The 25,965-nt window shown below is 45.0% G+C and overlaps 2 protein-coding genes across 4 annotated transcripts in view; one reads left to right on the top strand and one right to left on the bottom strand.

The window, feature by feature from the left end:
- PLXNC1 (plexin C1) overlaps positions 1–25,965 on the top strand; it is a 145,011-nt gene that overhangs the window by 115,926 nt on the left and 3,120 nt on the right. Inside the window, exons 22-30 of one of the 2 annotated variants that reach the window (XM_082418863.1) lie at positions 3,304–3,481; positions 5,749–5,852; positions 15,607–15,661; positions 18,104–18,135; positions 18,235–18,342; positions 19,486–19,649; positions 21,173–21,320; positions 25,099–25,239; positions 25,337–25,411. In XM_082418863.1, the coding sequence (XP_082274989.1) occupies positions 3,304–3,481; positions 5,749–5,852; positions 15,607–15,661; positions 18,104–18,135; positions 18,235–18,342; positions 19,486–19,649; positions 21,173–21,320; positions 25,099–25,239; positions 25,337–25,411 (1,005 nt within the window). Of the gene's footprint in view, positions 1–3,303; positions 3,482–5,748; positions 5,853–15,606; positions 15,662–18,103; positions 18,136–18,234; positions 18,343–19,485; positions 19,650–21,172; positions 21,321–25,098; positions 25,240–25,336; positions 25,412–25,965 lie in introns of those variants that run through there. The other variant, XM_082418864.1, reaches the window with a different exon arrangement.
- The window catches only part of CEP83 (centrosomal protein 83), a 147,000-nt gene continuing 135,674 nt past the window's right edge, over positions 14,640–25,965 (bottom strand). Inside the window, exons 17-19 of one of the 2 annotated variants that reach the window (XR_014252180.1) lie at positions 18,052–18,228; positions 15,698–15,830; positions 14,640–14,723 (exon numbers count right to left, since the gene is read on the bottom strand). The gene's annotated coding sequence lies outside the window, so the exon portion shown is untranslated. The remainder of the gene's footprint in view (positions 14,724–15,697; positions 15,831–18,051; positions 18,229–25,965) is intronic. The other variant, XR_014252181.1, reaches the window with a different exon arrangement.

Here is a 25,965-nt window from a genome sequence, read left to right as displayed (position 1 = left end):
CTCCTTCGAGATAAGAACAATGAGAATTTTGAGGCTCAGAAGAGTTAGAGGACTTGCCCACGCTCCCGCAGCTAGCTAGCAGGAGAAGGGGATGATCTAGGTGGCCTGGTGTCAGTGCTGAGGACCCTCAACGCTCCTGTCCTCTCTGCTCAAATTCTCTGAACACTTACCGAGAGTGAAAGAGTTGCGTCTGGTGGCTGAATATTGTTCCAGAGGTGGTGCTTTGGTTCCCAAGTATATTGTGGATCATCTGAGAACAAGGACCGTGTCTTACGGCCTCTCCTAACCCCGGCCCCTAACACTGAGTAGCGCACAGGAAGGACTCTGGTTAAGTGGGTTTTGAAGGGAGGTGGCACTTCTGTGGGGATCTTCCTTGATGGGGAACAGAGGCCCAGCGTGAGCTTTTCAAGCCTGGGGTTCGGGTTAAGAGGCAGGGCCTGCTCTGAGATCCCCCCGCTACTCTTACACATTCGGAAACTGCTGTTGGAGCGCTAAGTGTTAGCGGCATAAAAAATGAACACAAATCAATTTGTGTCTGAATTTACTCTCAGAATTCCCTGTGGACTCTATAAAATGCCATTTTACCTTTTTTCCACCCATCTAGCTGTGAAGGCAGTGGCAGATTTACATTATTTTACGTCCAGTTAAGAGTTTTTTTCCCTTTTGGTTATGTTTTAAAGGAGAACATTTATTGCCTATAAACAGGTGTTTTTGTTGAAGACAATAGTGCCCTTTAGGTAGTCACAGAATGTTATTTCGCAAATACCTATAAAACTATTAAACAGGCTGGGATCACTGTAGCCCTGATTAAAAGGGCCTTTTCATTCATCTTTATCTTTGGAAGCCCTGTGAAATAGCTTAACCACCGCTAGTGCTACTGGCGAGACCAACTCGTAGAGAAATACAGGGAGACACGGGCAAGTCTACTCAGACCGTACAGGGCAGGACTGACATTTGCCCCTCCAGGAACCCCATTTGTGCTGGGAATGCAGCTTAGGACTTTGGTTATAGTCTGATCTAAGACAGGTTCCTGACGGTCCAGACGGTTCCTGGGCTGTAGGTGGGACAGAGGGGAGGAGGAGGGAGGGCCCAGGGGGTGGGAGGGCCTGAAGCTGAGTGGTTCAGGGTGCCACCCCTGGCTCTCCATTTACAAGCCATGTCCCTAGAGGCACAGGCCTCTGTTTCCTCACTCAGAAAATGGGTATAATAATAATACACCCTCCTTCCCCAGGATATTGGGAAGATTAAAAGAATCGTGTCTTGAAATGTGTTCGGCAGGATGCCAATAAGTGTCACTAAAAAAGGAGGTGAGGAGAGGGCTCTGGCCTGAGGCTTCTCTGCCATGGTTCTCAACCTCCCACCCTGCTTCGCGCCCACCCAGTACGTCAGTGTTCGCTAGCAGTCAGGAGTCCTGCATCCCTGCCCAGTGAGCCACTGGCCCAGAGCACCAGTGTGCTCTGAGAACAGGCAAGGGAGCCACTCTCTGTCCCAGAAAAAAGAAACTCTCACAGGCCAGACCGAGACCACCACTTACCCTCAGCCTCCAGCCTCCACTGATTCGGAGTTTCATCTGAAACTCGGTGAGGACTGCACCAAGGTTTACGCTTGCACAATTATAAACAGGTTTGGAGGGGCAAGATGTAAAGGCAGTAAAAAGAAGTCGTGCCTCTGAGCACCTCCCCAGGGCTTCAGAAGCCCCTTCTCCGTGTCTGGGGTCCTTAAGTCCTATCTCCTGAGTCAGACACTGTTCTGGGTGCGACGTGATTAATTCAGTTCATCATCACAGGAACCCCGGGAGGCAGTTAACTGTTGTTGTTCTGACTTTGCAGGTGAGAAATCTGAGATACAGAGAGATTACCCAGCTAGTTAGCAGTGGGCTGGGATTGAACCCAGGAGTCTGACCCTGGAGCAGGTGCTCTGCCCCGATCTCCTTCCGGGCAGCTTGCTCTTTACTCTGATAGAGCTACTGACCATGGAGTCAGGGTCCCAACCGCTCAAGGCCGGCTGAGTCTGCTTCCACATGAAGGCATACTAATACTAACAGTAATCATAGTGATAAGTTATGTGAAATCATAACATCCCTGTTATTATTACTGTTATCATTATCATCATCGTCGAGCCTTTCCCAGCAGCCTGCCCCGTGCCAAGCCTTTGGCGTGCATGATCTTATTTAACCTCGATAGAAACACTAGAGGCCAGGTACTATTCTTATACCCATTTTAAAGTTGAGTTAACCCTAAGGGTCCCCATTTTCCACATTATTTGTGTTTTCATTTTTTAAACATTTCCATTAGTGAATCATTTTACATTCCCTCACTGCAGCCAGGCTCAAAAACACGAAATAATCGTGCATTTCACACCACACCCTGGTCCCTCTGGCTCCACGATTACTAGGGCGGCTTAGAATCTAAACTGTCTGTTGTGCTAATTACAAAATACTCTCAGCACTTCCCTGAATCAGTTCCCCCAAGGATCCCGGGTATGTAACTTTGTTGTTTTAGATCTGTTTATTCTTAGGCAAAGTAAACCTGAAATTGCTCTTAAATGCCTTTTGAAATATTCCCTAGTTCTGTGTTTTCACATATTCACCAAGGCCTTACTTCTCCCGTTAGACTGATTCTGAGGTTTTGCTGCACTGGGAGAATGTTAACTGACAAAACCATAAGTAATGGCACTGAAATGTAATTAATGCAAGAATAATAGTACAGGGTGGGGATCTCAGTGTTTTAATGAGAGCTCAAGAAACTGCCTGACTGAAGCAGCTGAAAGTGGAGGGGGAGAGGCATGTTACCGTAGTTAATGCTGCATATTATAAAGTGACCTCTTTGGCATGATCAATACGGAGACCTCATAACCTTTCCTGTCACCTGGAAGTTCGCTACTAGGACTCTGGGGTCCTGGTAATAAAAAAAGATAGTCACTAGTCTGCCCTCATCTACTGTGGAAGCTTTCCAATTTTCTTTTTTGAGGATGAAATTAGAAATCACCGTCTTTAGAATATTTATATGTGTGTGTGTGTATATATATATATATATATATATATATATATATATATATTTTACTCTCAGATATATTTATTCAGTGCTTGCTCTGTAATGAGAGTTTTAACTTTCTGTTTTCCTTTCCATTATCCCTGAAAAGAATGGATTATGGAAAAAAGATTAAAGTGGTATAATGCGATATGGTGTTTGCTAATGTGCTGTCAGAGGTATTAGTAGGACTCGCCAAGGTTTGTGTCTTTTATGAATGCCTTTCAGATTGCAATTATCTAATAGACTTGGAAACCTGTTTGTATTCTTGCAGGCATTAACCGTCACCTTTGAAAAAATCCCAGAAAATGAGAGTGCAGATGTCTGTCGGAATATTTCAGTCAATGTTCTTGATTGTGATACCATAGGTCAAGCCAAAGAAAAGATTTTCCAAGCATTCCTAAGCAAAAATGGCTCTCCTTATGGACTTCAGCTGAATGAAATTGGTCTTGGTAAGGCGATACGGGAGCTATTTTGTCCCAATCCCCTGACGAGCATCCCTTCCACCTTCCCTCCCTCCTGGCCCCCAGCATGTAAGCTCTGTTTGGTGAAGCTTACTAGCCCGGGTTGTTCCCAGAGGGCACGTCTAGAGGCCAGGAGACTGCATTGTTCTCCCACAGGTATCATGACTCTTTTTCCTAGGAAGCAGTATCCTTCAAAGATGCTGTTTTTTGTTTTTTGTTTTTTCTTCAATATTATGTTTGTAAATTAGATTCATGAGATTGCTAACCCTGAGACCAAATGAATTCACCTTGCATCAAGAAGTACAAAAAGGTGTCAACCTCAGGCCCTCTGTGTGTGTTGTATTTCACGTTGGCATTTGATTTGTGTGTTGTGATACTGAGTGTGTCATTAGCGGGTGGCTCAGACTCTGGGTGTGAACTCCAGCAGGCTAGAAAGGTCATCTTCCTCTCTGCTAATCACATCCTGCATTAAGTATAGTCTCCATCCTCCCCCAACATGAAACGGCATCTGCTCGGAATTCATTTTCGGGCTCTATTGGTATACTGCAAAGGCGAGCATATGCGTGAGCGAGCTAACAGGGCTCCACTTCACTCAAATGTTCATCAACATTTTAAAGTTGAGCTCCACGCAGCCCTCCCAGGAGACTGTTGTGGGATTTTATAGCAGATAATGGGACAGGAAAAAAGAGTAAAATCGCAACAGTGACAGACAGCATAACAAGGTTCATCTCTCCTCCATGTGCAGTTGTAGCCTCGACTAAGCAGGCAATTAAAATCATCCCATCGGGCCCTCTAAGTCAGACTCTCTGCTGAAAGGCCATTGCGAGAAGCCTGGGGGCGGGGTCTGGCACATTTGAGTGAAACCATGCAAATGTGTAGCAACCCCAAGACCTGGCTTCAAGGAAAGCAAAGCCACTAAAGCACCTCTCATCCACCTCTCTTCTGCTTCCTTCTGTTGGCTGGATTATTGGGCACTTCAAGACCATGTGAGCTCATTTGGGTCGACGCAGGGTCAAAGGGCAGCCCCGGCCAGGAAACCATGACGTGACCCAGGGCCATCAACTTCCTTGCCCTGAGCCTACGTCTCGAAGTATGGCTCTGACTACAAAGGAGGTGGCCACTTGGAGCCGAGGATTATGGGGAAACGGCCCGGTGGCCTCAGTCCTGCTGCTGCCTGGTCCGTAGTATCATCCTCACACCATCCAGGGTTTGTGCCCATCAGGTGTTCCTGGCCTCCGATGTAGCGGAGGCAGGGAGCAGGACAAGCCCACTAGAAGCTTCCCGTTATAGTCTGATGGCAAATGGCTTCTGCATGTCTGCTGATCTTCCAAACTACCTCCGCGGCTAGCCCCAGAAAAGTAAGGCAACGCCTTAGAAACCAGCCATAAATAGTGTTAAAACCCAATACGAGAAGCAGCTGTGCTGAGACCTCTTATAGCAGAGGCTCACAAACTCCAATGCCCAGAGGGGCAGGAAGTATTATAAATAAGGGGTGTCAGCCCACCTGGGATAATGGGAAATGGTGGGACCCAACTTAATTGGGGAAAGACACCCGCCATGTAAGGGGGCAGTGCTACTTAGCTTCAGCCCATGATCGCCATGGAGGCCAGTGTGGTCAGTGTTACCAGATGATCCAGTTTTTCAAAAGAGAAATCACAGGTCCGAATTTTTATGTGCAGTCTTCCAATCTTTAAATGTTGGTGCTGAATTGACATTAGAATAATAATAAATAAAACATTGTGCAGGTTCACAAAAAGAAAAAAACCCACATCCATGGGCCACATTCTGACCCTAGGGCACAAGTTGGCAACCTCTGTAAAGGACTTGAAGCCTATGGCGTTGGCATACGAGCCCACCAGCGCACCGCACACGGGGACCGACAGAAGATAGTTCCCAGAGCACCTGCTTGTGAACACACAGGTGTGGGCGTACAGGTTTGCTTTTGGAATTTTCTGAAGAGCTTAGTCTCTCTGAGGATGCCTTATTTTTTTTGTCTTCCTGTGGCTTTATTTCCAGGCTTAGCCTCAGAGTAAAAGCTTTGGGGAGAAGTGGTCTTACACGTCAGAGCCCTAAACACAAAACAAAACAGAAGTCAGGCTACCAGTCTGGCTGATATATCTTCAAAACCACTTTATTTGTTTTAGCTAGTTAGCAATATAAATAGTAATTGCAAAAGTGACAGGGTAGCATTTTACATTCCTCATTGTCATTTTAAAAGAGAACAACATGCTCTTTCTTTTTTTTTTTTCCCCCAGAGCTTCAGGTGGGCACACGACACAAAGAACTTCTGGATATTGACAGCTCCTCTGTGATTCTTGAAGATGGAATAACCAAGCTGAATACCATTGGCCACTACGAGGTAGGAAAAGATCTAGCACCCACTGGCTCCTTCCTCATCCCCAACCCTAACTGGATTAGATCATCTCCAGGACCACATAAATTGTTATTACAAGACTCTCACCCATTTTCTGGGATCATTCGCAGGTTGCTTATTTCTGGGTCAGAAGTTTTCCTTAGTTGCTCATGGTCTGCTCATTTCCCGGTACCCCCTCTCCCAGAGCTGCGATTTTCACGTAACCCAGGCACTCTCCATCCTGCGGTTTAGGTCGGAAACTTCACCCTTACCAGATTCCCTGGCCTGTTCAGTGGAAGAGGTACTGTTCACCTTGACACTGAACAGAGCCTCTAAAGGTTCTAAGTTGCACTGCTGTTCATAATTGACCCGGTGACCTTTGTGTAGGGTTCTTTGTTTCTGAAGAAGATCTACATTTCCTGTTTGTTTGAAATATTCAGCAATGCCTCCTTGGCCTCTGACCCACATGCTGGGTGAGTGTTGACGTGGGTGAGGGGAGTACGTGATCTGTCAGAGAGCTGAGTGCCAGAGGAGCCTGCCCAGAATGAGAGAGGGTTCACAGGGGAGGTTTCGGAACACTCCAGCAGACTGGGAGTCATTCAGCAACATTATCAAATCTTTGTTGAATATCTACTCTGCACTAAGAGTTGGGGCTGCACGTGAGAGGAACAAAGACCAAGTCTCTGACCTCATGGAGCCTATGGCCCTGGAGAGAAGGGGTGGAAAGGGAAGAGGAGATAAGGAGTAAGGCAACACCTTACTACTACTAATACTAGCACTGTTACTACAACACGGTGTGATAGTGCTGTGACTCGGAGCATCCGAGAAAGCTTCCTGCAGGAAGCAGTGACTCATCTGAGACCTGAAGAGTGAGGAGAACTTAACCAGGCCAGCATACCCAGCAGGGAAGGGAGTGCATGCTTCTTCTTCTGCAGAAAGACTTTTAGACTGGCTAGAACTTGAGAGGGACAGGGGTGGCAGTGAGAGCCAATAACAGCCAATGTTTACGGAGCCCCTATGCTGTGCCAGGTGCTGGCCTCTGCCTTTCCCTTTATTTCAGCTCATTCTATCCATAGCGGTCCTACGAGACAGGGACTATTACTAACCCACTTTATAGATGGGTACACTGAGGCTCGGGGAGGTTTACTAATAGCTAGTCCGTGGCAGAGGCAAGATTGGGACCCAGATTGTTGGGCTCTAGGGTCCATGGCTTAACCAGTACATGCCGTGGTTTCTCACGGAAGAAGGCCAGAGAAGTGGGGAGGGGAGGGGAGAAGGGGACCGTGCAGGCCCAGCAGCTTCTTCAGGAGTCTGGATCTTATCCCCAGCACAGTGGAAAGCCATTGGAAGATCTTAAACAGGGGAGATTTGCGTCTCAGAAAATGACTGTGGCTGTGCATGGAACATGGATATAAGAGGTGCAAACCTGGAAATAGGGAGACTCGTTAGAAGAATTTGGGAGAGAAACGGTGCTGACCAGGAATGACGCAGTGGCCCTGGAGATGGAGCCAAGCAGATGGGCAGAAGGTGGACACCATGAGCTGTGTGGCTGGGAGCGAGACTGCGGGCAGGGGAGGGGTCAAGGAGGCATGGGGCTGGCTGGGCAGATGCACAGATGCTCTTGCGGAGACGAAGACAGGGGAACGGCTTCCCAGGCCCCTTGGAGAGTAGGCGCCCCGCCTTTCATGGCTGTGAGTCCCAGGGAGATGTGTCTGCACCAAGAAGGTGTTTGGGGCCTGCCAGGCTTTCCCCTCACCCAGAAAGAAGCTGAGACTTTTCCTTGAGCAGAGCTTCCTGGACAGCAGCCGGGAACAGAGGGCACCACAGCCTTGGGCTCTTTGGCTGAATGGGTCTCAGAGCCGGTTTGGAAATAGTTGCTTTGGGTGACCCGTGGGTGGGTGCTGGCCCTGCAGCCTTTGCTGGAGGGCACCCAGCAGGGAACGTGGCAGATGAACAACTTGCTCCTGTGCTCACCCTTCTGCAGCTTAGACTTTCCAACCTTGGGATCATCTTGCCAAGAGCTGTCGAGCTTAGCCTTTGGAGTTTATAAAAATCCCCAGGGAACTTTCTGAAAGTATGTATTCCTATCGGCGGGCCATAGGAAATATAACGGATGGAAGGAGTCAGAGGTGGAAGTGCCTAGGAGAGGGGGCTTATTATGGCATCAGTCTGAAGTTCAGAGTTGCAGCCCGGCTGCAGTCTCCTCCTCTCCCTGTATCTGGGTAGCGAGCTTGTCTTGGCAAGCCTGGCAGAAACACAGCCACAAATGCCCTCCTTTCGTATCTTGACTAATGTGCTGGCCTTGCTCAGCTGTACAGGGAGGGCTGGACCACCCTGGTCAGGCTTCTCAGCGTCCCCTGGCAACTGTGTGGCATGGGGTGGGCCCCAAAGGAAGGGGGTGTGGCCACTCACTGGCATTAATAGGAAAAGGCAGGCCAAGGCACTCCAGTAGGGAAAACGAAGAACCACCACCGCCGTCTGCAAGGCAAGGGGAAGACTGTCAGGAGAGATAGGACATCAGTCTTCACTGGAGACATCGGCTGCACTAGACACCTATCTGCTTAGGGATGATAATGAAATTAATCCGGCCTGTAGTCACTTCCCATCCAAATGATTTATTGGCCTCATACCCTAGCATTGCCACATGGTGGTAATAAATGACAAGACTAGGACACAAGGGCTTAAAGGATTCTCCTTATGTTTAAAAAGCTAAGCCATAAGGCAAATAAGCGCAGAGAGCTTGAAGGAAACTGGGGAGGTCATCGGCCCCGTGCTCTCTGTGCCTGGACCATCCCAGATGCCCTGGTTTTCAAAGACTGCTTGAACAAAAGCATCCAGCACCACCCTCAGCCGCCTAAATCTGTTCTCCATTTAGCAGCACCCCTGCACAATCAAAATTTGGAGTAATTTGACAGGGCTGAGCTGAAGCTCGCTTTTGCCCTTTTTTCATTAAAGAAAAATTTTCTCCTCAAACACATTTCCCTCCAAAGAGACAGGATGCTAATTATCACTCTTATTCATTTACTAAAGTGCTCTAGTTTGAGTCACTGTAGGTGCTTGAAAGTGAAAAACTATATTTCAGTTAAAAATAGGGTCTAACTCAGAGTTTTGAAGTGATTAAGACTCACCTCCCTCCAATTAGCCCAAATTAGTTAGGTTTTAAAGTTAATCTTTAGTGACGGCCAGTTCCTCCTACTATCTAAACAAAGTCCCCTCTGCTGGAGTGTGAGCCTCTCTCTTCTTGCCTTGTTCTGTCCTTAGGGCAAATAGAGTGTAGCTGGTCTCCTCTGAATGATTTACTGTCTGTATATTTGAAGAACAGGTTTCTAGAGGGGATCTGAAGGCACAGCAAAAATATAGCATCTCATGGACCAGATTGCCTTCAGAGTCCCAAATTGCCAGCAGTGCCCTGTCACCAGCAGGATGGCATCCTTGCCAACCCTGGGCGTCGGCACAATTGCTCTCCACAGTGATGACAGTGGCAGCTGGTACCCAGCACTTGTCGTGTGCATAAGCGTGATTCATGTTGACACAACCTGTGATGAAGGTGCTTTTATTACCCTCATTCTCCATCAGATGAGCATGGAAGAGGATACGTTTCTGCTCCAGTCTCGTTCTGTCCTGTGCAGACAAAGGGTAAAGCCGATGCCTTTACAAACACGTGAAGCCAGAGGCGTTTTCTCCACTATAAAGAACTCTGCCCTAGTGCTTCCGTAACTGGCCACCTCTGTGTTCCCTGTGAAGGGGACTGTGCTGTGCTCTGGAGCTGAGATCAGTTGTGTGTGTCTGTGTGAGTGTATAGAGGGTGTGGGGATGCTTGCCCGATGTGACTGTAGCAGGGTGGTTTCTCCCAGTCCAGGCTTTCTGCACCTGCCCCCCCATGTGCCCTCTTGCTGGACCATGTTATTGCACCCACACGCAGCTGTGGGGTGGCATCAAGTGTGCAGGACAGGTGTTGTGTCCGGCAGGAAATGCTCTCTACAGATCACGCCTCTCGTTCTGAGCTGTGAGGTTTTGAGGGCAGAAAATACGTTTAACCACCGTGTCATTGAAGAATGTTCCTCCTAACGGGAGCGCACCGGTGCCCAAGTGGTCACTGCTAACGCCAAAGTTGTCATTCACATGACATTTAAAGCTCATAGGAATGTTCCAAAGGGTCTGCTTGGGTAAAGTCAGTGGTCCTTCAGGTCAGGTGTCTTCATCTGTGACTCTGAGGGGCTTGGACTGTCTCTAAAGGTCTCTTACAGCATGAATGACTTCAGATTCTTATTTACTAGACACATGGAGTGCTTCCTGTATACTGGGCACTGTTCTAGGAGCTTTTACAAAGAGTAAGTCCTTTAGTCCTCTTTACAGCCCAGTGAGGTAGACACTGTCATTATTCCCATTCTGAGGCCCAGGGAGGCTAAGAAACTTGGCCATGCTCCCATGCTCTCCTCAGTGACGGCCCGAGGCTGGAGGCAGATGAAAAAGGAATTGCACAGAGACCGTGGCCCTGCTCAGGGCCAGAGGGATAACCTTGCCCAGAGCCAGGCTTGCAGCTCGTGCTCCTAACCTCTGAAGCAGCCTGGCTGGAGAGCTTATGAGAAATTCTGGTAGTTACCTTCTCTGATGTCAAAATTAAAAGGGCAACCTCTCTTCAGATCTTATGATGAATCTCACGTCTGTGAGTTTATCAAAATGCTTCCTTCTGATCCTACTTTGACATCCTTTAAGGCCAATATTCCTTGAAGGTGACAGTAGTTACCTTCTTTCAGAAGGGAGGCCTCTTTCAGGCATCCAAGAGCTGACATCTCCAGCCCAAAAAACGCCTGGGGAGCTTAGGTTCCCAATCGCCCGCACACTGGTGGAGGCCGAGCTCCCTCCCTGCGACCAGCTCAGGGCTCCAGCAGTCCTCAAAGGGGGTTTGCTTCTGGCCCAAGGCTAATTCCAGGCACACAAGAGAGAAGCAGGAGCTGTACTGTCATTTTCACTAGTTTCAGGGATCCTTCAGAGCTCTGTCCTGGGTGTCAGGAACATCCTGGGTGATTTGGTGTGTCTGTTGAGAATGTTCTGATGGGCCCCTTCCAGACAGTCCGATGAGCACCGAGCCTCCTTTCCTGAAGGAGGGTTATCCCTGAGCAAGGTTATCCCTCTGGCCCTGAGGAAGAAAATAGATTCCTTTTTCATCTGCCTCCAGCCTTGGGGTGTCAGTGAGAAGAGCTAAGGGGAAGGCGGGGAGAGCAGTGTTGATGAGTGGTTGCTGGGACAACGCTAGTTGAATAGGATTCTGTTTTCACAAAATACCATTTTAGGAATGAGAGATACCAGTAAGGGTTTCCACATGGTGCTTTGTATTGACTATTGTGTTTTTAGACTTAAGGAAAAAGTATCATGGTATTTCAGACCCTATTCATAATTTTCCATAAAATTCTTAGGCTGAAGTTCCAGCTTTCCTCTTGGGCTCAATCATTTGAAATTGCCAATATTTGACCATTTTTTACTTACAAAAATGGCAGTTTCATCAGGTTAAGTATAAGTTCAACCTTATATTTCTAGAAGATCTGTTTTTATGGCATAATCTTCAACTTGTGGCATAAAGATAGTATTTTACCACAGAGAAATCCCGCCTTTACTTGCAAATAGTTTGGAGGATATGTAGCTTCTGTTTGTTTGTTTTTAATAAATTTATTTATTTATTTTTATTTTTGGCTGCGTTGGGACTTTGTTGCTGCGCACAGGCTTCCTCTAGTTGCAGTGAGCAAGGGCTACTCTTCGTTGTGGTGCGCAGGCTTCTTGCTGCGGTGGCTTCTCTTGTTGTGGAGCACGGGCTCTAGGTGCACGGGCTTCAGTAGTTGTGGCACGCAGGCTCAGTTGTTGTGGCTCGCGGGCTCTAGAGCGCAGGCTCAGTAGTTGTGGTGCACGGGCTTAGTTGCTCCGCAGCATGTGGGATCTTCCCGGACCAGGGATCGAACCCGTGTCCCCTGCATTGGCAGGCGGATTCTTAACCAGTGTGCCCCCAGGGAAGTCCGTAGCGTCAGTTTATTTCAGGAGCAACTTTAAATTGATGACATGGGTCCATCTCTCCCTTTGTGGTCACAACTCCTAATTCTGATGGTGGAAAAGTCTGCAGTCCTCTCCACCTCTTTCCAACACGGGCCAGCCATCATTGGAGGGGTATGGCCTCGTTGTCGTTTTGAATCTTGGAGCACCATGAGACTGGAAGGAATTTAATTTGAAATTGCCTTGTGTACCAGTTCTGCTCTGGGCTGGAGAAACATTCCTGCCACAGATCCATCTAGTGACATTAATCTTTCGTTGATTTAATTTGGTTTTCATTCTTAAAGTAGGGGCCAAGAGGACGCTCCCTGCCTCACAGGAGTACGGGAGGATTAATGATCCACTCTTAGGAAAGCATTTGGAGCTCCTCAAATGGAACAAACAGCATCATAGTTTTAACACTTTGGATTCTGTGGCACTTTTCAAAAAGGCATTTCTGTCCTTAACTGAGCAGCAGCTGACTTTTGTGCGAAACAGAAAATGGAAACCTTTCCCCCCACAAACATCTGTAAATAAACTAGTTTTCTGTCTTTACAACAATGTTAAAGTGTCACGGGGGGGGGGGGGGGAAATGTTCCAGCCCTAGAGCAGCTGTGAAGGTTAGAAATACACTTGCACACATACATGCTCAAACACACACACACAACCAACTTATCCACTGATAAAATGCTTTTACACTTGCTCTCAGGAGATAATTTCAGAGTAAAATTTCCCCGGTACAAGCTGCGTCTGCGCTGTCTTAATGCCTGAGCACTGTGCCAGCAGCGAGTCATTGCCGGCTCTTGAAAAGACCTTTGAACTTTTGGCTGTGCTTCTCATCGGAAGGCCCATCCTTGGTGTTTGTGACTGTAGAGCAAGGGTGCTTGCTTTTGGCGAAACAAAGCATCTGACAGTAGCAGAGTATTGGCCCAACACTCATCAGGATCCATTTGGGATTCATTCTTTGACAATTACCCAGAATGAATCACCAGCTTCATTTTTTAAAAAGGTATTTATTGGCTTAGAAACAGAGCATATCCAGCTCTTCATGGGGAGGAATTCTGAAACTATGTTCAAACATTCTCATAAACTCGGCGTCTGAGTATTGCTAAGGGGGTGCCTGCACAGAGCGTTTACTTTAATTGCATCAAATATGGAGGAGAATTGGAAAATCAGCCAACACGGTCGCTCAGTGAATGGCTCAAGGGGAGAGGAGAGGATGTTTGGTAATAATGGCAGAGACCAGGAGCTCAATAAGAGTTTAGAATCCGTGCTCGAGACACTTTGCAGAGGCCAGAGGGCCCCTGCCAGCCCCTGCCCAGAGCCCCCTCCCTACAAAATGTCCTGAACACCAGGAGTTGGAGGCCTCTGGCCCGCACTTAGTGGCTGGCTGGACCCTGTGCTCAGGGGCCCCCTCTAGGGCTGGCTCTTGCGCGTGTTCCTTCCTCTGTGGGGACAACCTGCAAGAGATTAGGCTTTAATCCTTTGGTGTTTGCTCAGCAGGTTTGTACATTCTGATAACCAATGTGCTGCAGGCCAGAAGAGAAATTCTAAGTTTCTACTTTTTTCCAAACGGAGGGAGGCCAGGTCCTAAATTAATATTAATTAATATTAACAACCTTCACGCTTTCAAGTGCAGGGAAAAATCACTTAGCTGATGAATGTTCAGAAATGACAGGGTTAATCTTTCAGCCACATCCCAGAATGAAGGTGAAGATTTGTGTAGCCCTGACCTGCCTCTTCTTATGGCCCCTTTGTCTTACATTTTTGTGGGCCAGCCCCTCAAAACAATTTCCTCCTCCCAGGAAGCAAGGCCTGCTCTCTTGTCTCTCAGCATCTAGTCCCCCTTGGCCTGAAGAGGCCTTCTTCCCCTGGTTGGGTGTGGGGAAGGGGTGCACAAAAGGCCATTGGGCCCTGGCTTCCACGGTCCCAAAGAGCCTCAGATGAGAACTCTTGCCCTTATCTCCAAAAGAGGCTATACATTGGTGTTGAAATTGTGTGTCAGTGTGGTAAAAGCATTTATTTGTCAAATGTGTACATTTAAAATCTGTGGCAGTTTTTTAACAGCTGTGTTGAGATATAATTTATATACCATAAAGGTCACCTTTTCAAAGTGTACAATTCAATGGTTCTTGGAACATTTGCGGAGTTGTGCGATCATCACCAGAGTCTGATTTTAGAACATTTTCATCACCTCAGATAGAAACCTTGAACTCATTAAGAGTCATTCCTCATTCTTCCAACTCCTGTTTTAGGCAACTAGTAATCTACCTTCTGTTTGTATAAATTTGCCTATTCTGGACAAATTATATAAATGGGATTGCACAATATTGGATCTTTCGTGACTGGTTTCTTTCACTTAGCAATGTTTTTGAGGTCCATTCATGTTGTAGCATGTGTCAATACTTCTTTCCTTTTATTGTATGGCAATTTTTTGTAGTGTATTCATTCAATAGAATAGTAATTTAAAAAGGATGAACTACTGGTAGCTGCAACAACACAGATAAACATTGTAGACCTTATATGGACCCTATGCTGAATGATTCCATTTACATAAAGTTCAAGAACAGATAAAACTAATCAATGGCAATGGAAGTCAGGAAAGTGATTACCCCTGGATGAAGATGGGGTGGTTATTGATTGAGAAGCCTAATAGGGGTACTTCTTGGGACCTTGAAATATAATTTTATATCTTGATGTGGGTGGTGGTTACACAGTATGTGCTTAAGTGAACATTCTTGAGCTGTACACTTAATATTAGCACTTTCCTGTAAGTCATGTTTCAATTTTAAAGTTTTTATTTAAAAGTATATGCAATTTTATGATTTTTACAAGCTTCTTTTAAAAAATAAGAAATACCTGCAGAAAAGAAAACAAATTGTAAGTGTACTACTGCATGAATTATCATAAAGTCAGCCTATCTTATAACTTCCACTCGGATCAAGAAATAGAGCACTGTGGGCACCACAGAAGCTCCCTCCTGGACGTTCCTAATCACCACCCCCCCTTCTCTTCTCCAAACAGTGAAATCATAGTTTTGACTGTTTTAGCTAAATGTGAATGGAATCACACGGTATGCATTCCATTTTGTCAGGCTTCTTGGGCTCACCATTATCACTGTGAGGTTCATGCATGTGGCATGTAGCAGTAATTTGCTCACTTTCATTGTTTTATCATTGCCTGTTTTATGAATATACCCCAAATTATTTATTCATTCTACTGTTGATGGTTATTTCCAGTACGGGGCGTTTACAAAGTTTATCTCAGGATATGTACAGGTGTATACCTGGATGTGAAACTGCTCTGTCACCAGTTTATAGGTTAGTTTTTGAAAACTTGTTTCAGCATTTCTTAATATAGTAGGAACCCCCAAAATGAAAACGGCCCAAACATCTCCTGCCCCCTGGAGGCTGAGGTGCCTCCCAGCACAGCTGGGTCCTCCCCTGGTCCAGGGCTGGCCCGCCTCCTGTTGGCCCCACAGCATCCTTTGAGCACTTGCCTCCCCGCATCTCATGGCCTTGTCTGCCACCTTCACAGGACCGCAGACCCTTTGAGGGCAGAGGCAGTGTCTTGCTCATCATTATAGCCCCAGCCTCCAGTGCCCAAAACATAGGAATTCTTAATAAATATTTGATTGAATAAGTGAGAGAATATAAGATCCACCCAGCCATCTAATTCCTGGGTAAAGTTGAGAAATACATTAAGTTTTGAAAACTCATCTATTTTTTATCTTTGCTTTCAGATATCAAATGGATCCACTATAAAAGTCTTTAAGAAGATAGCAAATTTTACTTCAGGTAACAGACATAATGCTGTTAACCTTTTGTTCTCACCCCACTTTACAAAGTATCACTTTTTGCCTCTCTTGGATGTACTGTCACAAAGATGAGATTGAGTTGTTGCCAGGTAATTCTCTGAGAGTGGAGGAAAGCCGTTTCGATGTTTCTGGTCCTAAGAATGTGAACCCTGCAAAGAGGGGGACAGGAAACTGTAAACAGTGGTTGCCCCGGCTGCCCGACACTGAGGAAGTTGCTGTCATTAAGCACCCTAAGCTCAGGGCAGAATCTTAGCCATTGTATAACTCTTTTCCAACTCCTCAGTAGGATGGGGGCTAACCGAGGGGATCCCCCTGGCAAGCTGAGGGAAGCCTGCAGATTATCACACAGCCCTGGAAGCTCTGAACAAACAAGATAATTCATTTAGCCCAAATCTAGTGACAGACCAACTACAGAGGGAGCTTTGTGGAAAAGTTACTAGGCCAGTCTCTAAACTCTCTTCTACCTCCCCGCCAGCCTCGGGGCAGGAAAACACTGTGACAGTGCCTTGAGAAAATCCCTAGGTCCAGGGTCCAGGTTTGTCTCCAGAGAAATTATATCCACGCCAAGACAGTCAGTCCTCAGCCCCCAGAAAGGTTCTGGGCCTCACCAACAGGACCTGTTCACACACACAGCTGGAGGTGGGGCTTTCTGATTCCTGGATTCAGTGCTAGGAGCAGCCTGGTAGGTCCCAATACCTGGTGAGTGTAAACGAAGAATGCGGGGCTCCCAATTAAATAGGATAACTTGGTAGGTTGTAGGACACCCCTTGGGGAACCCCGCCCCCCTCCACATTCCCCCATCCATCACTACGTCAGGCTATAGTGAGAAACCACCTTGCAGAGGGCGGCTATCCTTCTGGTCTAGGGGGATTGGTGTCCTTGTGCTGTAGTAAGTGCAAGAGCTGTGTATTGTAGGCTTTAATGACTGGTCTTTTGAGAGCTTGTTATTTGGAGACCTTGCATTTGGATCACTTCATGGGACTTCGAGGCAGTCAACAACACCTCTGCTTCCTCCCTGTCCAATCCAGTGGACACTGGATCACTCTCCTAACCCTCCAAACCCCTGCCCCTCTGTCCTTTCATCACCCCCACTCTGTGAAAGTCCCAGCCCAGCCCTGGACGAACCCAACTTCTCACCTTTCCTGACCCTACAGCTGGGCAGTCACAGGGGAAAGGCCCACGACAGCACAGTTGGAGTCACAGTAAATTGCTGTCTTCACCAGGACCCTCCACGTAGCCTGTTCCCCCCGTGCTTCTGCTTCTCGAGGCAACCGACTGTGTTCTCCATAATCCCACCTTCTCTCCTTGAAGCTCTGACCCCCACTGCTCCCCTATCAGCAGATGACTTCACCCAGTGCTTCACAGAGAAAACAGAAATCAGAATTCCCTCAACAACGTGCACTAACCCTCCCTCCCTGCGTCTGCCGTCTGCCGTTCCCTCCTCCTCGCTCCCCTGACATTCCAGGGCTGCCCTTCCTCCCAGCGAGACCTGTCTCTCACCTGGGCTTTGGATCCCACCATCCTTTCCGACCTTCTGAGCATTCCTACGCCACCACCACCGTTGATCTCTCCTCTCACCTACACTTGCTTTCCCTCCCCCACTACTGTATTTTTCCACAAGCATTTCGAGGTATTCTAGTCTCTCTCATCTTCAAAACAAAAAACCAAGTGCTTTAATCCTTCCCTTCCCTGCATTTGCCACTCCCTTCACAACCTCGTTTCTTCCCAGACTGTCCTCACTCTGTGCTGCTCTCCCACCTGCTCTAGGACCTCCGCCTTGCTGCCCTTCTCGCAGATCCTAGAAGGGGTGGCCTTCCCTCCCACCGCAGGGCCTTTGTACCCATTCCCCTCCCCCACTGGCCTGGCTCATTATCCGTTCATTTAGGTTCAGTCCTGACATCCCTTCCTCAGAGAACCTCCCAGGCTAGGTTCGTCTCTTGTTAGATACTTTCCTAGCATATTCTTCTTCTCCACGGTCCTTATCACAAGGATATTAATTAAATAATTAATTGTGTAATTAGTAAGTCTCTCTCATTGGCTAGGATGTGAGTTCCATTAGGTGAGAGCTAGGTCTGTCTTATTCATTGCTGTTTGCCTAGTAGCCCCTGGCACACAGTAGGTGCCCCAGCTCTAGCTGACCTGAACCTCTCCTACCCCACCCTCAGGTGATCGATCGGTCAGCCTCTGTTCCAGGGACAGGGAACCAGCTTCCCACCCCAGCCCCTGGCCCATCCTGTCTTCATACTGTTCTTAAGGTCTTAAGACACAGCAGGGGGGGGAAGTGTAGCTGTGAAGAGCTCAAGTAGGAGGGCTCAAGTAACCTCTTCTGTTTATAGCACAAATGGGGCATCTTATGAGAAGGCCAGTTACCGTGGCTGTTGTTTTAATGGACTGTTTCTCTCCCTCTTTCTGGGGCGTTCAGATGTGGAATACTCAGAAGACCACTGCCATTTGGTGAGTTCAGGCTTTCTTGTGCTCCTGCTGAATCGGATGCCTTCTGCAGCACGAACGGTCTCCTTGGGTAACGCTTCTTCTACTCTGTCTTCCCTTTAGATTTTACCAGATTCGGAAGCATTCCAAGATGTGCAGGGAAAGAGACATCGAGGGAAGCACAAGTTCAAAGTAAAAGAAATGTATCTGACAAAGCTGCTGTCGACCAAGGTAAACTTACTGTTCTGGGAGCGCTTTTACGGCTACCTTGGGGGTGTATGATGTGTTTGACTTAATTTCCACTGAAGTGTGAAAATGCTACAAATCCCTTGTGCCTTCTAGCAAAGCAAAATGAAAGTTTAAATTGTAAACACTTCCTACCCCCTTCTTCTGTTTTTACAAACTGCAAAGATAAAGCACTTTACAAATTTCCACCATAACATCTTCAGTCAGGGATTTAATATTGTTCCCAGTCCCTTTACCCACCATTGCACTATTATATTTTTAGGTGGACGGCATAATTGTTCCTTTTTGTTTACTTGTTATTATAGGTGAGCAATAAAACTCCCTCTTTGAATTGCAAATAAAATGAAGAGGGGGGAGGTCATTTTAAAATTAAGAATTCTGTTCACATATAAAAGTGTCAGATATGAAAGCCCATGGAGTACCAAATTGGGAGCAAATTTTACTTTATCTGGCTTTTAGTGGGATTAACGGAAGTCTGTGGTGATCCTTTTTTTTTTTTTTTTCTGAAATGACTAGCAATGTAAATGCTATTATCTACACCTGGCCCTAGTCTTCTGATGGGCATGCTTCTTCAGATTATAGCAGAGCATCTGCTCGGAGCTTAGATTTGTTTAGTGGGTAGAGGACAGCCAGAGCCTCTTGATTTTCTCATCTGTCCCACAGAGCTCTGCCTATTTGGTTTTAGTAAAACACTCAAATGCTTTGGAAAGTACACAATAAAACCCTATGATGGAAATACATGCAACAGGAAAAGTTCTGGGAACCGAGCAACATCACTTGAGGTTTTTCTAGGCTGAACGTAATAAAAGCCAAACGTCTGGGGCTTCTTGGTTTATGTATACAGACCTCCAACTTACATTTCAACTGCTAGAGATGTCTAAGATAGCCTCCCTGTTGACTAAACAGTGTTATCAGCAAGAAGCTTATGAAGCAGATCTAAACCTGGGCATGGATTTTCAGGACCTTTGTCTAATACTGTGAGTGTTGGCCTCATTTGACGATTTTTACATACTTTCTCTTCAGCTTGTTTTTCTCTGTTTTGTAACTCAGATTTCATTTTTCATCATGTTTTCAAAACCACCACCCTATTTTTTTAATCTTCCAAGTCTGATGTGCTCTGTCTTTCAGGTGGCAATTCACTCTGTGCTCGAAAAACTTTTTAGAAGCATTTGGAGTTTACCCAACAGCAGAGCCCCGTTTGCTATAAAATACTTCTTTGACTTTTTGGATGCCCAGGCTGAAAGCAAAAAAATCACAGATCCTGATGTTGTACATATTTGGAAAACAAACAGGTGGGAACGAACAGTAGGTGATTACTGTTTTCAAAAACCTGGGTCAGAATCTTTAAAAGAAGGGCATGGATGGTTACAGAAGGATTCATTTATCCCTATCTTAGAGTTTTCTGGCTTGGTAAGCTATCATGTCAAAGCAGTTTCTTGCTGTTACTATTTTTAAACAATAAACAAAACCATTCCTGTGCTGAGACTCCTAGTCTTTAGGACAAAGAAAATAAACTCTATTATCTTTAAACAAGTTTAGCTTGACCAGTAAAAGATGAGAAATTAATATTTTGTGGTTTTATCCTACAATTTTCCGTTAGAGAAGACTCTTAAATTTGTCCCTCAGAGAATTACTCTTTGCGGTTTCCAAGCTGTCCATTTTGTATAGAAATTTCTCCTTTTATTTGATCAAATGCCATGAGAATTAGTCAAAGGGTTGTATTTTGTTTTGTTTTTTTAATACTTTACCTTAAGCTGAGGCAAGGCATCCAAATTAAAATTTCTCCTCAGTAAAGAAACATAGCTTATTACCTCCAATTGAAATACTCCGTGCATGAGGTGAATGAGAGTTAGTTATGATGTAATAGACCTTCTCAGTGCAACCTCAAGCCCTTCTAAGCACTGGGGTTAGCCAGACCATTTTAAATAAGTGTTAAAAGCTCCAGGTCTATCCTAACTCTCTACTCTGGCTCCCTCCCTCCCTCCCTTTGTTCTAGCCTCTCCTTCCCAGGCCCTGCTTCTAGCACACCAAGCTCCGGTGCTGCAGGCGATAATTTCACTGTGAAGACAGTAGCACACGAGCAGGGGCACTAGTCAGGACAGGAGAGCTACTGAGAGGCCCAGCAGCCCCTATGATGGAGGGAATTAGCTAGGCCACAGGACTCTGAATGACTTCCAAGTTCATATGCAAATATCTGAGTACCGACTGTATACCAAGTACTGTTTGTTAGGTGTTGGAGATACAGTAACAAACAGACAGAAATCCGTGTTCTTACAGTGCTTGCATTTTAACAGGTAAATTGTGGTATATTAGAAGTCGATTAGTGCAGTGCACAGAGAGGGGAAAAAAGGATAGAGACAGGATAGGGTGGTCAGAGGCCTCAGGAGATGACATTTGGATCAGGTCTTCAAAGAGGGCACAAACCATGAGACCGTCTGGGGCAAGACGGTTTCAGAAAGACTGACAAAAGCAAAGTCCTGAGGCACAAGCCTGCCTGGTATGCAGAGAGATCTGATGAGATGCTCTCATTGGTAACCATTATTTAATATAATCTGGAACTTTTTGTGGAGAACATTCTTGTCTTGTCAATGGCCACTTTCAGACTTCTCCAGTCCTCCCTTTCAGTAGCTCTGACAGTTTAACCCTTTCTTGTTCTGAGTGATGCTGCCATCTGTTGCTTGGTATATTTGGCAAAGCAGACTTGCATACTTCAATGACAAGGACAAAAACACCCGGTTTACAAACTGTGATAAACAGAGCATCTGCCTCATATGAATGGCTGTATTTGAAGAGAGTTTTCTCTCTCTTGGAACAGCCTCCCTCTTCGCTTCTGGGTAAATATCCTGAAGAACCCTCAGTTTGTCTTTGACATTAAGAAGACACCACACATAGATGGCTGTTTGTCAGTGATCGCCCAGGCGTTCATGGACGCATTTTCCCTCACAGAGCAGCAACTTGGGAAGGTAAGGCCCAGCTTTAGGATTTCCTGTACGTATTTCTGTCTTCCTCGTAAACATTCAAATAATAAACCATACCAGCTAAAAAGAAAGTCAGTGATGATAGTCACTGAAAATTTGCTTTTCTTCAAAAAATCTCTCATTTATTTCTATTTTTAATCTAGTTTAAGTGAAAACCAAAATAGATTATTTCCACCCTACTCTGCCTGTGAAAACCTTTTGTTTTTCTTTGTTTCCTAGAAAAATCGTCTACAGGCGCTAATAAACTATGAACCCAAAGTATGAAACTACTGAAATTTGCCTAAATTAATTCCATCTGAATATACCTAAAAGTGTCTATTTGAATACAACAAATTTCTGATGGGGAAGGAAATCGTGCCTGAGATTTCTAATACCTCTAGTTTGTCAGTTTACAATCAAATCAATATTGTTTTTCTATGGTTTTCTTTGCTGAGCAAAAGCTCTAAAAGGCAAAAAAAAGATAAAAATACAGGGGAAACTTTGAAAGAGATGTTTTGGTCTTATTCAGGTACTCAGAAATATATTAAACTGAGCAGTTTATGTATCTAATGGGTTTAGAAAATCTTTTCATGCTGAGCAGTGGCTCTTTGGTGGAAGGATGTTCAGAGTGTCTGGAATGAAGTGTGAAGGACATGTCATAGGTGCCTCAGACTCCTAGTCTAAATCCAAACTCACGGCAAACCAAACCTGTTTTTGACTTTTATTTTCCTAGCATTGTGTAGTCTCTCAAGGTAGAATCCTTGGCATTACCTTCAACTCCTTCTTCCTCCCACCTCTATCTCCCATTGGTTACTACTCACTTCTGTCCCTTTCTTCTCACTCCTCTGACCTATCCCTTCATCCCTTCTCCACTGGGATAACTGCCTGCTTAACTGGTGTCCTGGCCTCTGCTGTCTGCCTCATCCCCCTTTCACTGTGTCTCAGGTTATCTTTCTAAAACATAACTCTGATCTTGTCAGGCTCCTGCTTAGTTAAACATTGTAAATACTTCCCATTACCCACCAGATACAACCTTCACAGTGCCACATGGCCCTTCCTGACTGGGCTTCAAGTCTCTTTTCTGGCCTCCTCGTTTTCTTGCCCAATCCTTCTGCCTTCTATGCTATGGCTTTTAGTTTTCCCAAACTTAAGCATGAGCTTGTTTTCACATCCCTTTGCTCATCCCTTTCCTGTCTCATAACCCCTCTGTCTAGTAATAGTAAAACCCTACTTATTCATTCATTCAAGAAACATGATTCCCTAATGTGTACCAGAAACTGCAGGAGAATCAGATTAGTCTAAACATACATACTCTGTGACTGTTCCCCTGATGGATTTCCCATGCGCTTTCTTCTTTTGACCAATAAAGTTCTTCCTAGCATGCAATACACGGAAAGACATGTAACTGGTTACTTATCCATAGTAAAAACGGCTGTTATTGCTTACTTACTATGTTCCTGGCATATTTCAATTAATCCTCACAAGAACCCCATAAAGTACTTACTATTACCCTCATTTTATAGATGAGGAATTGATGTTCTGAGAGGTTACAAGTCTTGTTTAAGAGCATATGTCTAACTAACTCTATGGTCCTTTTCTTTGCTCTATACTCTGCTACTAGTTACTCGTATCTTAGTAAGCACTGTGTAAGTTTGTCTTCCCTGATAGATTGTAAGCTTCTTAAGGGCAGGTACTGGTTGGTTTTTCATTCAATGCCTACCCACAGTCCCTGGCTAAATACATCTTTATTGAATGAATGTGATTGCATGAGTTGTGGGTGCTACTTAAACTTGACAGGTGAAAAAAATCTCAGTAATTATCTCAGTCTAGGCATCCTTCAGAAGGATTCATCAAGCCATTGCTAGGCCATTCAAGCCATCGATACATTTAAAAATGTACTGTGGCACTGGCCCTATCAATCATTAACTCACCTATCTTCCCTGAGGAGTGAGGCAATAAAAATACATATTCCAAGATAAGAAAAATTTAAGCAAATTTTTGTTTGGGCCTCCTCCCTCTCTTCTAGTGTGCATTGTGCACCTGCTTTATGAATTGACCAGACCTCCCCAATGGCAGAAGCACCTGCTGAACCATAAAGAACAATTTTTCTTCTTCTGTCACTAGCTGTGTAACTCCTTAGAAGATAACATTCCTTTCTCAATCCTGTAAGGTGTCACGATGACCCACCACCCTCCTTATATGTGCAGAACAGACTGGTCAGATGACCTGGGGAGATACTGGGCTGCACCTAATGGAAGCTCTTAGGTTAAATAATACTTACTTATGACCTGATTAATGCTACTACCTGTATTACTTACGTTCTGCCTATTTTACAAGATTACTGTTTCTTGCATTACCAAATGTGTGACTGAGCCTCCAATAAGAATGATGATGACTAGGTGACTTGAAATGATTGACCAAATATCAATGATTGTAATAGTGTAATTCTAGATGTGGGAAGAAGCAACAGGAGGGAACCTGGACCATTCCTGGACCATAATAGACTAGTAAGACAGGTGGGTCCAGAGGCTTTTGGCTCCTGTTAATGGGGCCTACCTCGTTCAGTAATAGCACAGTGAGTGGCCTATCAATGAAATCCTCATCTGACCTGGGAATGAGCATTCCTGGTCATGAAATGCCTCCCCAACATTGGTCAAAATAAAAAATGATGCCCATCATCCAGTTCTGTAAGAATCAAGTCATCAGCCGCTGCGGTCACTGACCTATAATACACCCTGAAAGGAATTCAAGGCAAAGATCAGGATGAGGCATTTTGTGCTCTGGGAAAACTGGCAGAACTAGCCCTCAGTTAGATATTTTCAAGAGAAAATTTTATGAACTCAGTTTCTTGAATCTTCCCATACTTAGTTAATGGTTTTAGTGCATTTCTAAGATACCTGCTCCTCACAAATAGCAGTAAACTTCAACCAAGATGTGCATTTGATTGCACATCCCCCTTCCCTCAAATCACATATACAGGCCTCCCCCACTTACCTCTTCCAAACAGTGCTCACAGCTTTCTGAGAGGCTACCTCCTGGGTCATAATCCTCAGGTTGGCTCGAATACATTTTTCCATTTCTTTCTTAGATTGACTATTAATTTTTCTTTGACAGTAGATGTTACATTAATTTTGTCAAAATTATAACTTTTAAAAACAAATCTTCATTTATATTTTAATATCACTGTTAAAATTACTTAAAAACATTCAAACTGCCAGGGAATTTTTGCAAAATGAGACATCAGAGCCACCAATACTAATGACCATGCTCTTTCCTGAGGACACTGGAAGATCTTTATAATCTAATAAAATAGAAGGGACAAGCAGAAAAATCTGCCACTGCCGATTACTTACCACGTTCATGGTTATATAAAGGGCTCAATCAGAACTACACTCAAACCTTTTATAAATGCCAGAATTCACTGGTGGGTGAGGATGAGAGCAAATGTTTTAATTCAGGCTTTTTACAACTATTAGTAATGAACTATGATTGAAATAAGTTCCATTGTTACAGTAACTCAAAATCATGCAAAAATAATAATTTCAGTTCTTTTATGAGAGGAAGGCAGAATATATTAGCATTTAATCTGCCTGAAAATAACAGTGACTCACCAGAACTATCTGGATCGCAGTCAGTCACGCAGTCAACAACGTTTATGAAGGCCTACTGTATGAAGAATCCTTGTTACCAGGAGATAATAGTGGTGGAGGTTCAGCTTACACTGGTACTCTTATAAATTCCCCATGGTTTTTTAAAAACTCTTTTGGTGGTGGTTGTTTTTCAGGAAGCACCAACTAATAAACTTCTCTATGCCAAGGATATCCCAACCTACAAAGAGGAAGTCAAGTCTTATTACAAAGCAATCAGGGATTTGCCTCCATTGTCATCTTCAGAGATGGAAGAATTCTTAACTCAGGAATCTAAGGTATTGTTGCAAAGTAAAAAGACTGTATTTGGATATTTCTTTAAAAAAAAAAAAAAAGCCATTTCAGAATCTCTCAACAAGGCTTTATTTCTTTAAGAAACATGAAAATGAATTTAATGAAGAAGTGGCCTTGACAGAAATCTACAAATACATCGTAAAATATTTTGATGAGGTAAGATTTTAAATAACATTAAAAAAAATAAGATATGAATCAGTCACCAGAATTTGGTTATAAAGCATTCTGTAGGTCTCAGGACAGCTCTGGCATCCCAAATGGCCAGAAAGGGAGGCCAGGAAGCCCGTCTGAGATGGGGGATCCTGGCACCAGGCCAGACCCTGCACGTGGCTGCTGCCCCTCATAGTTTTATTATGCTGCTTGCCTTTGGACCAACCATTTACATTTGAGTTAATGGGGCCTATAGCCATACTGGCACAGTTAACTTTGATGAGTAAGTAGTGGTCCTAATAAAAGGGGCCTGCTTATGCTTGGTTATAATCTGCTAAAATGAAAGCTAAGCTTGTTAAATCGCCTAGATTCTGTATTCAGTAGTTAAAGTATGACATATTTCTAACTTAAGCAACTATTTCAATAAACCATTCTCCTTTATGATTAATCCTCCTTAATCTGGATTTTTTTCTTTGGGAATTCACACAGACACAGTCATCAGATGCGCTGTTTCCAAATATGTTAATTCCCCCTTCCCTGATTCCCCCCACTCAGTCATG

The sequence above is a fragment of the Balaenoptera physalus genome (genome assembly GCF_965194825.1).
Source record: "Balaenoptera physalus genome assembly, chromosome: 13".
NCBI classification, from domain to species: Eukaryota; Metazoa; Chordata; class Mammalia; order Artiodactyla; family Balaenopteridae; genus Balaenoptera; species Balaenoptera physalus.
Note: the sequence above shows the minus strand (reverse complement) of the source record. Positions and strands in the feature narration are given on the sequence as shown.